This window comes from Cucumis melo, chromosome 4 (assembly GCF_025177605.1).
Source record: "Cucumis melo cultivar AY chromosome 4, USDA_Cmelo_AY_1.0, whole genome shotgun sequence".
Classification (NCBI taxonomy): Eukaryota; Viridiplantae; Streptophyta; class Magnoliopsida; order Cucurbitales; family Cucurbitaceae; genus Cucumis; species Cucumis melo.
Window position 1 is genome coordinate 22,635,933 of NC_066860.1, and position 12,178 is coordinate 22,648,110.

The window sequence follows — 12,178 nt, forward strand, 5'->3', positions numbered from 1 at the left end:
AATAATTAATTCGAAGTGTCACCTGTCAAGTTGATGTTGCTAATTAATCAATAATTACAAAATATACTTAACAAGTAAAATTACAACCACACTAATAATTTTAACTATCAAATCAAAGCTTATGTCTATGGGCCTATACTTTTGGTGGAATTTCCTTTCCAAAATATATAGAAATTATTTAAGGAGAAAAATTAATAATGAGACTAAATTACAGAAGAAAAAGAAAAAGACTTATGAATATGTCTTTTGTTTAAAAGAATACACCGTTTTCAAGTCGGTAATATTAATCTTGGACCTTTCATGAACACTTCATTGCTACCTATAAAATAGAAATTAAATAAACATTTGAATAAAATTGGGACCTAAAACGAGTCTTATGGTACCGTCGAGAATGAATGTGATATCTTTAGGTCTCATTTTTCATTTTAAGTTCAAACAACCACATGGAATGAACATAACAAATTTCAATTTTCATCCAACTTTCTAATGAATGTTTATTATGCTATAATTGTTTTGAAACGTTTATGAAAGAATAATATTACAATTGTTTATAAGAATAATCTTACCTATGGTTGGATAGCAACCTCTTGTCATTTCTTACTGGAAGTTGAATATTAATGTTGCTTGCTACTCTACCTCTAGCTCAGACGGTCTGGATTGGGTGTTCATGTCTACATGGGGTGTGCTCATATTATTGGCTTCAAATTCGTTCCTCATTGTATGAAGTAAAGATTCATGACGCAATGGCAATTAGCTACCGAATTGAGTTTTACTCAAAATTTCAAATATCTTAGTTGAGTTTTACTTCTTGAGGTTGTCAAGTTGCTAAAGGGTGAATTTGTCGATATTTAAAAGGTTTTTTTTTTTTTTTTCCTTTGGTGAAGCCAAGAAACAAGATGTCAATTTAGTGGTTGTGTGTTCTCTCATATCTATCATTCACAAAATGAGATGGCTCACTATATTGCATGCAAAGCTTTGGTGAATGAGGCATCTAAAATCGTATAAACACCTTTTATCTTGGATGGTTTACTTTGCTTTTGGTTTGAGATGTAAACTTGTAGTCTAATTGGTCTTTTGCTTTATGTGTTATTGATCCTCAAAGAAACGTGGATATTTTATTAAACTAAACATTTCAGACATGTTAAGTATTAGAGGTCTCATTTGATATTGTTTCGTTTTTTTTAATTAATGTTTGATTTCTTTCCGTTTCTTATTCAAAAATTTGAATTCATAGTCAAATTCTAAAACCAATAATTTTTTTTCATTTTGATTTTTTAATATAGCAATAGGAACTAAAATGTTTACAGATCTATAATTTTCACAGTTTATCAACGGTGAACGATGAGCAAGCAAACTACTAATTGTGTCAATGTCATAAAAGAAACGATGGTTGTCCATTTTTTTAAATTTATTATAAGTACTATTAATAATAGATGCCCATTAATGCGTTTAGTGGCCATAGCCACATGTCAACTCATTATTCATTTAACACTCATGTCATGTGTTTACTCACTCTTAGTGGCCATATAATCCACCACCTACTTGTCAATTTTTCTATAAATATAGGACTTCGGTGCTTGGTGGATTTGTAAAGACACACTAACATTAGAGGATTTTCCAAATTACTTGGAGAAAGTGGAGAAATTTTTATTTTCATAATTTTCTTAATTTCCTAATTTCCATCTTTATTTATTTATTTTATATATTATATTTTGTTATTTTAATTATATATTTTCTCGATTTTCGTATTCTAGTCGTGTCTCATTTTTACAACACATTATTAGTACGAGCTCCGATCGCCTCCTCCATCGAAGGTAGGTCCTAATGGTATGTCGGTTTTCCCCTACTTATTATAATTAATAAAATAAATACTATTTTTGCATATTTAATACATATTAAATTCCTAATATAATTATAATATTTTATGATAGTATTACCATGAAAAAGAATTTACGGCTCTTCACATTAATGGTAGCAATTATTTGTCATGGGTTCTTGATGTTGAAATGCATTTAAACGCCATGAATCTCAGAAATACAATTAAAGAAGGAAATGCAACGATCAATCAAGAGAAAGCGAAAATCATGATTTTCCTTCATCATCATATTCATGATGATTTAAAGTCAGAATATTTAACTGTGAAAGATCCTCATACGCTTTTGAATAAATTGAAAGAAAGATATGATCATTTAAAATTAGTTCATCTTCCTCAAACTCGTTATGATTGAACACATTTGAAATTACAAGATTTTAAAACAGTAAGTGATTACAATTCTGAATTATTCATAATTAGTTTAAAATTGTTGTTATGTGGAGAAAAAATTACTGATATGGACATGTTGGAAAATACATTTTCTACTTTCATGCAGCAGCAATATCGAGAGAAAGGTTTTACTAAATATTCTGAACTCATCTCATGTCTTTTTGTTGTCGAACAAAATAACGAGTTGTTAATGAAAAATCATGAATCCCGACCAACTAGAACAATACCATTCCCTAAAGCGAATGTTATGAATTCTCATCATGGACGAGGTCGAAAAATAATTCATTTGCAAAATATAGCAAATCTGTTACTAGATGCATTTATAGATGTAAAGAAAGTAACTAAATTACATATAGCAGCTGCAAATGTCCCATAAAAATTGATATCCCAACACAACAAGTATTATTAATAAATCTGGAACATACCAGAAGCGTGGTAGACCAGTAGGTTCCAAAGATAAAAATCCTCGAAAAAGAAATCAAGTCAATAACTCGATTAAGAATATGGATGTTCTAGAAGAAATCCAAAAATTGACTTTTGACAAAAATTTCGAAAAAAATAAAACAGTTGAGGATAATAATGAGATCTCGATAAACTATTTCATGACAAGAAAAAGATATCGATGGAGTCAAACTAATGTAGTTGTTGACAACATTTTTGCATATAATGTTGCTCTTGATATCATATTAGAAAATGAAGATCCTGAACCAAAACTTGTTGAAGAATGTCGACGGAGAAAGGACTAGTCTTTATGGAAAAAAAAAATTGAAGCAGAATTAAATTCACTTTAAAAAAGATATGTTTTTGGACCAGTAGTCCAAACAACAGAAGGTGTCAAACCTGTGGGATATAAATGCGTATTTGTGAAAAAAAGCAATGAAGATAATGACATCACAAGATATAAATCAAGATTAGTAGCACACTTTTTTTCACAAAAACCTTATATTGATTATGAGGAGACATTCTCCATGGTGGATGCAATCACATTAAGATTTTTAATTGGCATGGCTGTGTATGAAAATCTGGACATGCATCTTATGGATGTAGTCACAACATATTTATATGGATCTCTTGATAATGATATTTATATGAAAGTCCCAAAAGAATTTAAGATACCTAAAACATATAGATCAAGTTTCCGGGAACTATATTCAATAAAGTTACAGAGATCATTATATGTATTGAAACAATCAAGATGAATGTGGTACAATCGCCTGAGTGAATATTTGTTAAAAGAAGGATATCAAAATAATCCAATATGTCCACGTGTTTTTATAAAGAATCAGTCGGGATTTTCTATTATAACTATATATGTTGATGATATAAATATAATTTGAACTCCAAAAGAGCTTTCAAAGACAATAGAGTATCTTAAGAAAGAATTCGAGAGGAAAGATCTCGAAAAAACAGAATTTTTTCTTGGTTTACAAATTGAGCATCTATTAGATGGGATATTTGTTCATTAATCAACTTATACATAAAAAGTTTTGAATAGATTTTATATGGATAAAGCACATCTATTGAATATTCCAATGCAAGTTTGTTCATTAAATGTGAGTTAAAAAGATATATTTCAACCTCGAGAAGATAATAAAGAATTCTTGGTCCGAAAGTATCATATTTTAGTGCAATTGGTGCACTTATGTATCTTGCTAGTAATACAAAACTAGATATTGCATTTTTAGTAAATTTATTAGCTAGATACAGTTCCTCTTCAACAAAAAGGCATTGGAATGAAATTAAACATATATTTTGTTATCTTCAAGGAACAATTGATATGAAATTATTTTATTCAAATAAATCAAATCTTAACCTAGTTGGTTTTGTAGATTCTGAACGTTTATCTGATCCACACAAAGCTAGATCTCAAACATGTTATCTATTCACACGTGGAGGAACTGCTATATCATGATTAGTGAAACAAACCGTAACAACCACCTCCTTAAATTATGTTGAAATTCTTGTCATTCATGAAGCTAGCGGAGAATGTATATGGCTAAGATCGATGACTCAACATATTTAAGAATCTTGTGGTTTGTCTTCTAGTAAAATCTTTCCAACAACATTCTACGAAGACAACACGACATGTATAACTCAAATAAAAGGAGGTTATATTAAAGGCGATGGAACAAAACACATCCTTCTGAAGCTTTTCTAAACTCATGATTTTGAAGAAAATGATGACATCAAAGTACAACAAATTTGTTCAAAGGATAACCTAACAGATTATTTACAAAATCATTACTTACAGCAATCTTTGAAAAATTAGTGCACGACATTGGAACATGTCAACTCAAATATCTCAAATTATGTGTCCAAGAGGAGGAGTAAATTTTATTTTTATGAGTATATATGAAATGTGTAATTTTATTTTTATAAGTATATATGAAATGTGTACTCTTTTTCCTTCACTATGATTTTTTTTCTTATTGGGTTTTCCTAGTAAGGTTTTAATGAGACATATTTCATATATGTGATGGGGTATCTTAGGGGGAATATTATAAATACTATTGATAATAGATGTCCATTAGTATGCTTAGTGGCCATAGCCACGTGTCATACTCACTCTTAGTGACCATATAATCCACCACCTACTTCCCACTTTTCTTATAAATAGAGGGCATTGGTGAATTTGCAAACACACATCAACATCGGAGAATTTTTCAGATTATTTAGAGAAAGTGGAGAAATTTTGACTTTTATAATTTTCTTAATTTCCTAATCTCATCTTTATTTATTTACTTTATATATTATTATTTTAATATTATATTTCGTTGATTTGTGTATTTAGATTGTATCTCATTTTTGCAACAATTTTGTAATTTTCAAAATTTTGCCAGTTGATTGGTAGGAAAATAAAAAAGACATACACGGTACTAAGTAAAAGGTGGAGTGAATTTTTTTATAGACAAAAAAGAGAGAAAAGATTTCTTTTCACGGTTCATAGGGTTGAAGGAGAAGAGTTTGAAAATGAGATCATAATTTGTCATGCTAAATAACGACTTTTTTCCCGCTCTTTTTATCAATTCTTTGATCTCACAGTTTCGAATTGATTTTTTGACTTTTCCATTCAAAGATTGCATATTTGCTTGCCCCTTTATCGCGCATGTTTGCCTGCTCAAACAGGGAAGAAATGATCACAGCGGAAAAAAAAAAAAAAAAGAAGCAAAGCAAAACCCCCAAAAAGAAGGCACAAAATTAGTGAATCTAATAAGTTTTGATGGGATTACAAACAATTTGTGGAGCGTTAATCAAAGGCATGACCCACCATCAAGGCCCCATTGCTTTGGACAATTGCAATCTATTGATTTGCAAAAATGCACTCCACCTGTTTGACGAAAATGGCCAAAGAACTTCTTCACTTTTCCTCAACTGGGTCTCTATCTCCGTCTCTGTCTCTTTACACTCTCTGTTTCCTGAACCCCACCATCGTTTTTCCCCCTACTGACCTTCCACTTTGATCTCCCTCGGTTCATTTCCTCCAAATGGACCGAAGCGACATGCTGCAGCTCCAGCAACAGGTGTCTCTCGCCAAGTCTGTGCGCCACCGTTGCAACGAATGGTTGGTTTGTTTGTTTGTTATCTTTGATCATCCTTTTAGCTAGCTCTTTAGTACATCTTAATCTGCTTTTGTGCATTTGTGTATACTTGCTAACTTGGGTTGTTGGTTATATCTTAATACATAGTTGTGGTGCTGCCATTTTGTTCATTGTTCTTTTGTACTCTCTGCCGTTCTAGCCCTTCAGTGTCTCTGAAATTTTGTTATTGGGGGTGCTTGTTACTTGGTCTAGATTGTTTTTTGTTCTGATTGTCCCTTGAATTTTGAGCTTGGTTTAGTTCTTTAGGATTGGAGTCCTTATCTGAAGTTTTCTTTGTGGCCTTGTATATTCTTTCACTTCTCTCAATGAAAGCATGGTTTCATACCAAAATTAATTTGTTCCTTCGGTTTGAATGTTGTGAGTAGTCAACATGGGCTGATCTCGCTCAAGTTTGAGCTTTTTCTTGCAAGCAAGTTCTGTCCTGCTCAGGATATGTTTATGGTTCATCAATTGATGCCCCGTCTGGCTCTGGCTTCTGAGTGTTTCAAGATGATCTATATGCAGCGTTGATTGACTGTCATCTCAAGCGTTAATTTGTTGGTTAAATGTTTTACTTTACTGAAATTCTTGATATATTTTGACTACAAAATGTTCTCTACTTTTTGTTTTCTGTGATGTATGCTAAATGTTAGTGGAATTTGCACAGGTGCAATTTGATGATGATCATCAATTCTCTCAGCAAATGTAAGCATTTCTTCTTTTTAATAATTGGTTATTGGTTTTTGTAGGATTTTTCGTGATGTTCCTAGCGATATTACAATAGAAGTGGCTGGAGTGACATTCTCCTTACATAAGGTGACACCAAGAACCTGAATTATTTAGTTTCTAACTGTTTTTTCTGATTAATACCTCCATAATGCGTTTCATCCTTCAAAAATTCATTGCTGATTAAACTTGTAAAGACGAAGCGTTAACGTATTATTGTATACAGAGAAAAATCCATTAGAGTTATTAAACCATTTTCTTGAACATGTGTTCTGCCTTTGCTAGCTCAAATCAATATTAGTAACAAATGTTGTTTAACTCAACTACTAAATGCAGTTCCCTCTTGTCTCCCGAAGTGGACGGATTCGAAGGTTAGTTGCAGAACATAGAGATTCTGACATCTCAAAGGTGGAGCTTCTCAACCTACCAGGAGGGGCTGAATCTTTTGAGCTGGCAGCAAAATTTTGTTATGGGATCAACTTCGAAATTACTCCAGGAAATGTTGCTCAGCTATGTTGCGTATCTGATTATCTTGAAATGACTGAAGAGTTCGCAAAGGATAATCTTGGTTCGCGAGCTGAAGAATATCTTGAGAGCATCGTCTCCAAGAACCTCGAAATGTGTGTTGAAGTGTTGCAACAATGCGAGAATTTACTCCCTCTTGCCGATGAGCTGAAAGTAGTTAGCCGCTGCATTGATGCAATAGCATCAAAGGCTTGTTCGGAGCAAATTGCTTCAAGCTTCTCACGCCTGGAGTATAGCAGTTCGGGGAGACTTCATATGAGCAAGCAGACCAAGTGTGAAAGTGACTGGTGGATTGAAGATATCTCTGTTCTTCGTGTCGACTTATATGAAAGAGTCATTACTGCCATGAAATGTCGAGGGGTTCGTCCTGAGAGCATAGGTGTATCCTTGGTGAATTATGCTCAAAGAGAGTTAACAAAGAAATCCAGCTTATGGAACCCATCTGGCCAGACAAAAGTTGATTTTGTTACGGGTTCAAATGGGCAAGAACAAATTGTTGTTGAGACAATAGTCAGCCTTCTGCCAGTTGAAAAATTGGCTGTTCCAATCAATTTCCTTTTCGGGCTTCTGAGGAGTGCTGTGATGCTTGATTGCTCTGTTGCTTGCCGACTCGACCTCGAGAGAAGGATAGGATCCCAGTTGGATATTGCTACCCTTGATGACCTTCTGATTCCATCCTTCAAACATTCAGCTGATACTCTATTTGATGTTGACACAGTTCACAGAATTTTGGTAAACTTCTCTCAACAGGATGATAGTGAGGAAGATATGGACGACACCTCTGTTTTTGAATCGGATAGTCCTCGTTCGCCATCTCAAAGTGCATTGTTTAAAGTATCCAAACTACTGGACAACTACCTTGCTGAAATTGCTCCTGATGCAAACCTCAAACTTTCAAAGTTCGTGGTCATTGCAGATTCCTTACCTTCACATGCACGAACCATCCACGATGGATTATATCGAGCCATCGATATCTATCTTAAAGTACGTATGTGCATCTTTTTTCCTGATCATATTCTCTTTTCCCGCGGACCAAGTTTGAAGTGAGTGATAACTCTTGGAAATGAAAACACTTGAAGCCAAAATTCTTCCTCCCTAAGTTAGAGTATCACTTGAGTTGATTGGACCAACTATTCAACTGTTACAGGCGACTCATGTGTATATAAGTGTATACACCATAACTTGGTCTAGTTAACTAGGATTGAAGAGTTGTGCTGTTTGGTTCGAGTCCCTCAAGGGCGGCCCTGTTGAATCTTCGGGTGAGCTTAATAAGAAAAATTCTTGACGCTGTCAAATTTTGGGCTTGGAGCCAACACAGACTTTAGGGAAAAAGAAGAATTATCGTTCCATAACTGTTGGGAGAATGAGTCTTGTAATTTAGGTCGTGACCCTTAAGAGTCGCCTAAGGAGATCTTGGTGACCCTTTAAATAGTTCAAGAAGGAGATTATAGTTGAAACCTTTTAAATTGGTTGTTCTTCAATTCTTCTTGGTTTCAATATCTCACATACTGCACGAAGTTCTATAATTGTGTGTCCTTTAATGTCTTCATTTTAATTGAATGGTTTATTTTTGGTTTACTACAGGCTCATCAAGGTCTACCAGATATCGACAAGAAGAAGCTTTGCAAACTAATAGATTTTCAGAAGCTCTCACCGGAGGCCGGTGCTCATGCGGCTCAAAATGAGCGCCTTCCTCTCCAATGCATGGTTCAAGTCCTTTATTTTGAGCAACTAAGGCTACGTAATGCATTGTCGAATTCTTGCGCTGATGAAGACTACAAACCTTCGCACCAATCGTGGAGGATTAGCAGTGGTGCATTGAGTGCAGCAATGTCTCCACGAGACAATTATGCATCACTAAGACGAGAAAATCGCGAATTAAAACTTGAACTGACTCGGCTACGGATGAGACTGAATGATCTCGAAAAGGAACATGTTTGTATAAGGCGGGACATGCAAAAGTCCAGTTCTCGTAAATTCATAAATTCTTTTTCAAGGAAATTTAGTAAAATGAGTATCTTTGGGCATAGTTCTTCGAGGGGTTCGAGTTCGCCGTCAAAACATTCACAGAGGACGGATTCAAAAGTGATTGAAAGAACATGTACAAGTGCAGAATAGTTCCAATTTACAACACTCGATGCAATGCAGTCTCTTTTCTTTGTTAAGTATAATGCAAAGTTCTTTTTTATTTAATCTACTTGTAATTTGTAAATGAATAGTATTACCAAGAACTCATCTTTGTCGATGATGTTTTTGGTAACTAAATCTCAATAGTATTGAATGTTACAGACCAACTTGTTCTCAAATGTTCAAAATACCATTGTGTAGAATGTTTCTTATTTTGGTATAAATTACTATGTTTGAAAAACTCATTACTACGATCCTATCACAATATTTCACAGTTTGATTAACATTTCGAAATATTATCTCAATAATCCATAAAAGAACAATTTCATCATTCATAAACTCGATGATATTATTTGCTTCACAATTTTTCTGCTCATTTTGCATCTTTAATGCAGCTTATTGTTTTCTTCAAAACAGCTTCATCATCATTTTTAATCTAATCTCAATCTTCTAGCTGATAAAATTTAAAAGAAGTAAAATTTTTGTTGTCTATGCACCTTTTGTCTTTTATGTTTTCTATTGTTCAAATTCAAGATAGTTTTTTTAACAATTTAATTTTGAAAAATAAGTCATTTTAAAAATGAGAATTTGACTTATTTTTAAAAATTAGAGTTTTTGACGTTAACAACAACTCAAAAATAGTATTGGTCAAAATAGTTGAAATTCGTTAAATAATAATATAGTTTTGGTGTGAATATAAAGGGAATACTAATAACAACTTTTTATTCTTCTTCTTTTAAAGTAAAATTCAACTATAAACTAATTAGAGACCATTGTTGACTAAATTGGGACAAATGAAAAAAATTAAAAGGGAACAAAATCTGCAGTACAAAGACCTGTAAAGCACAAACATGGATGCAGACAAGAGATACATTAGCATACTTTGATACATCAATTTTTGAAACACTAAGATATTGATATATTTGAAGTATAAAAATGCAGGATACAGATGAATTTAACCAAAAAAAAAAAAAAAAAAAATCTAAAATAACATAATTTTATTTTAATTATCTTGAATAATTAAGCGTGTAAGTCCATTTATTAAGATTAATTTGTGATCGATGTTAATTTCCCAAAAACTTAAATATCTCGCATCTTTTCTTCGGTTTCCCACTCTTTTTTTTATTATTTTAAATTAAAATCTTGGAACAAATTGAAATAATGACAGAGTATTTTTAAAAAATAAATAGGGAAACTTTCCTATATATAACAAATTACTGATATTTACGGCCCATGTAACAAAACCCATAAATTTAGCAATTTTTTAAATATTTCATATTTGCCCTTCCATTATTTTCTCGTCTATGTGATTTTTTATCGTCTTCTTCATCTGTACTTATGCATTTCTTCCATATTTTTTTTTAAAATTTGGGTAACCAAATCTATTTCTTTTTATTACTGTTTTTTTTTCTTTTCATTCTATCATCTTTCTTCTTTTCTTTTTTTATAAAGAATCTTGAAAAAATTGGTTAGAACCAAAAACTTAAAGATTGTGTATAAAGATAATTGAAAAAAATCGTCTTTCTTCTTTTCTTTTTTACGCAGATGGTGTATAAAAAATCTTGAAAAAATTGGTTAGAGATTTAAATCAGAGTAACAAAAATTAAAAGATCTTGTATAAAAAATATTGAAAAAAATCGTTTATACCAAATTTTGAAAAAAAAAATTCGTTTACGATCGTGTAGCCAAATTTAAACGATCGTATACCAAATTTTGAAAAAAAAATTTAGATTTGGAACCCCAAATCTAAACGATTGTGTAGCCAAATCTAAACGATCGTGTAACCAAATCTAAAGGATCGTATACTAAATTTTGAATTTTTTTTACGATCGTGTAGCCAAACGTAAACGATCGTGTAGCCAAATCTAAACGATCGTATACCAAATTTTGATTTTTTTTTAGATTTGGAACCTCAAATCTAAACGATCGTGTAGTCAAATTTAAACGATCGTATACCAAATTTTGAAAAAAAATGGTTTAGATTTGGGATAACCAAATCTAAATGATGTGTAGAAAAATCTAAACGATCCTGTAGATAAATCTAAATGATCGTGTACCCAATTAATTAAACGATCGTGTATCAAATCGCGTTACTAAATATATTACGCGCATTGTTGAAGGGGCATTTTTGGTATTTTACACGGTGGGCCTCTAGACTTTTTCCATTTTCGGAATTGTTCTGTACAATGTAAATAATTTGCCTTTTTTATATTTTTGAAAAGACCCCAAATAAATAAAATTGACATATAGTTTTAACATCTATGAGAAGGTAAAATAAACTAGAAAAATAAAGTAATTATAACACATTACAAAATAAACTCTACGAAATTGCAAATAAATATTCCCACAATGAATCATAAAACTAAAAAAAGGAAGAAAGAATTGGGAGGAAGAGAAAAAAAACATCTCAATGAATGACAAAATATCTCAAACTTGAGGCACTAAAAAATTTGTATGTGAATGAATTGCATATAATATATGAGTTGAAAAAGTGAAGTAGAATGATAACGTGCCAAAATATTTACGATCAAAATCTTGAAGTCAGTAACTTTTTGAGTTTTTAGATAGAACATCAATTTATCATATAACCTTTAATTAAAAATTAATACCCTACATTATTAAGAGTGATTATCTTATTTGGCAACCTAGTCACTCAAATATAGAAACCATATCATCTTTCCGTTAGACAGTTAATAAAATGACCAAAATATGTTCTTTTAAAAGTTTAAGTACTAAAACAACCATTTTTAAAAGTTGAGGACCAAAATAGAACAAGGTAGAAAATTTTGAGACCATAATAAGATTAAACCTTTATATATATTATGAATGAGAAAAGGATACATCTAATGATTACTAATGAGAGAAGATTTGATTTTGTGGATATAATGATTATTTGGAAAAAGTGAATTTTAGAAAGTTTTTTTTTTTTTTAAATATAACAAATCGGCAAAATATTTAC

At 31.9% G+C, this 12,178-nt stretch overlaps 1 protein-coding gene across 2 annotated transcripts; it reads left to right on the forward strand.

Annotated features, from left to right (window-relative positions):
• Positions 1-5,100: 5,100 nt before the first annotated feature.
• Positions 5,101-9,386, forward strand: LOC103502757 (BTB/POZ domain-containing protein At5g48800). Of its 2 annotated transcripts, none has more exons than XM_008466830.3 (4): positions 5,101-5,825; positions 6,591-6,657; positions 6,904-8,076; positions 8,677-9,386. In XM_008466830.3, exons 1-4 carry the CDS (start codon positions 5,749-5,751, stop codon positions 9,208-9,210), a joined length of 1,851 nt encoding a protein of 616 aa, XP_008465052.1. In that variant the 5' UTR covers positions 5,101-5,748; the 3' UTR covers positions 9,211-9,386. The 2 variants fall into 2 exon arrangements, with proteins under 2 accessions (XP_008465052.1, XP_050939201.1); XM_051083244.1 differs by lacking the exon at positions 5,101-5,825 and adding an exon at positions 5,904-6,402.
• The last annotated feature ends 2,792 nt before the right edge of the window (positions 9,387-12,178 follow it).

What these genes read in the sequence shown, in the direction of transcription:
- LOC103502757 (XM_008466830.3), top strand. Translation starts at nt 5,749, where the DNA reads ATGGACCGAAGCGACATGCTGCAGCTCCAGCAACAGGTGTCTCTCGCC. An exon ending in CGCCACCGTTGCAACGAATG is followed by an intron (nt 5,826 to 6,590) that starts GTTGGTTTGTTT and finishes TGGTTTTTGTAG; the next exon opens with GATTTTTCGTGATGTTCCTA. An exon ending in TGACATTCTCCTTACATAAG is followed by an intron (nt 6,658 to 6,903) that starts GTGACACCAAGA and finishes TACTAAATGCAG; the next exon opens with TTCCCTCTTGTCTCCCGAAG.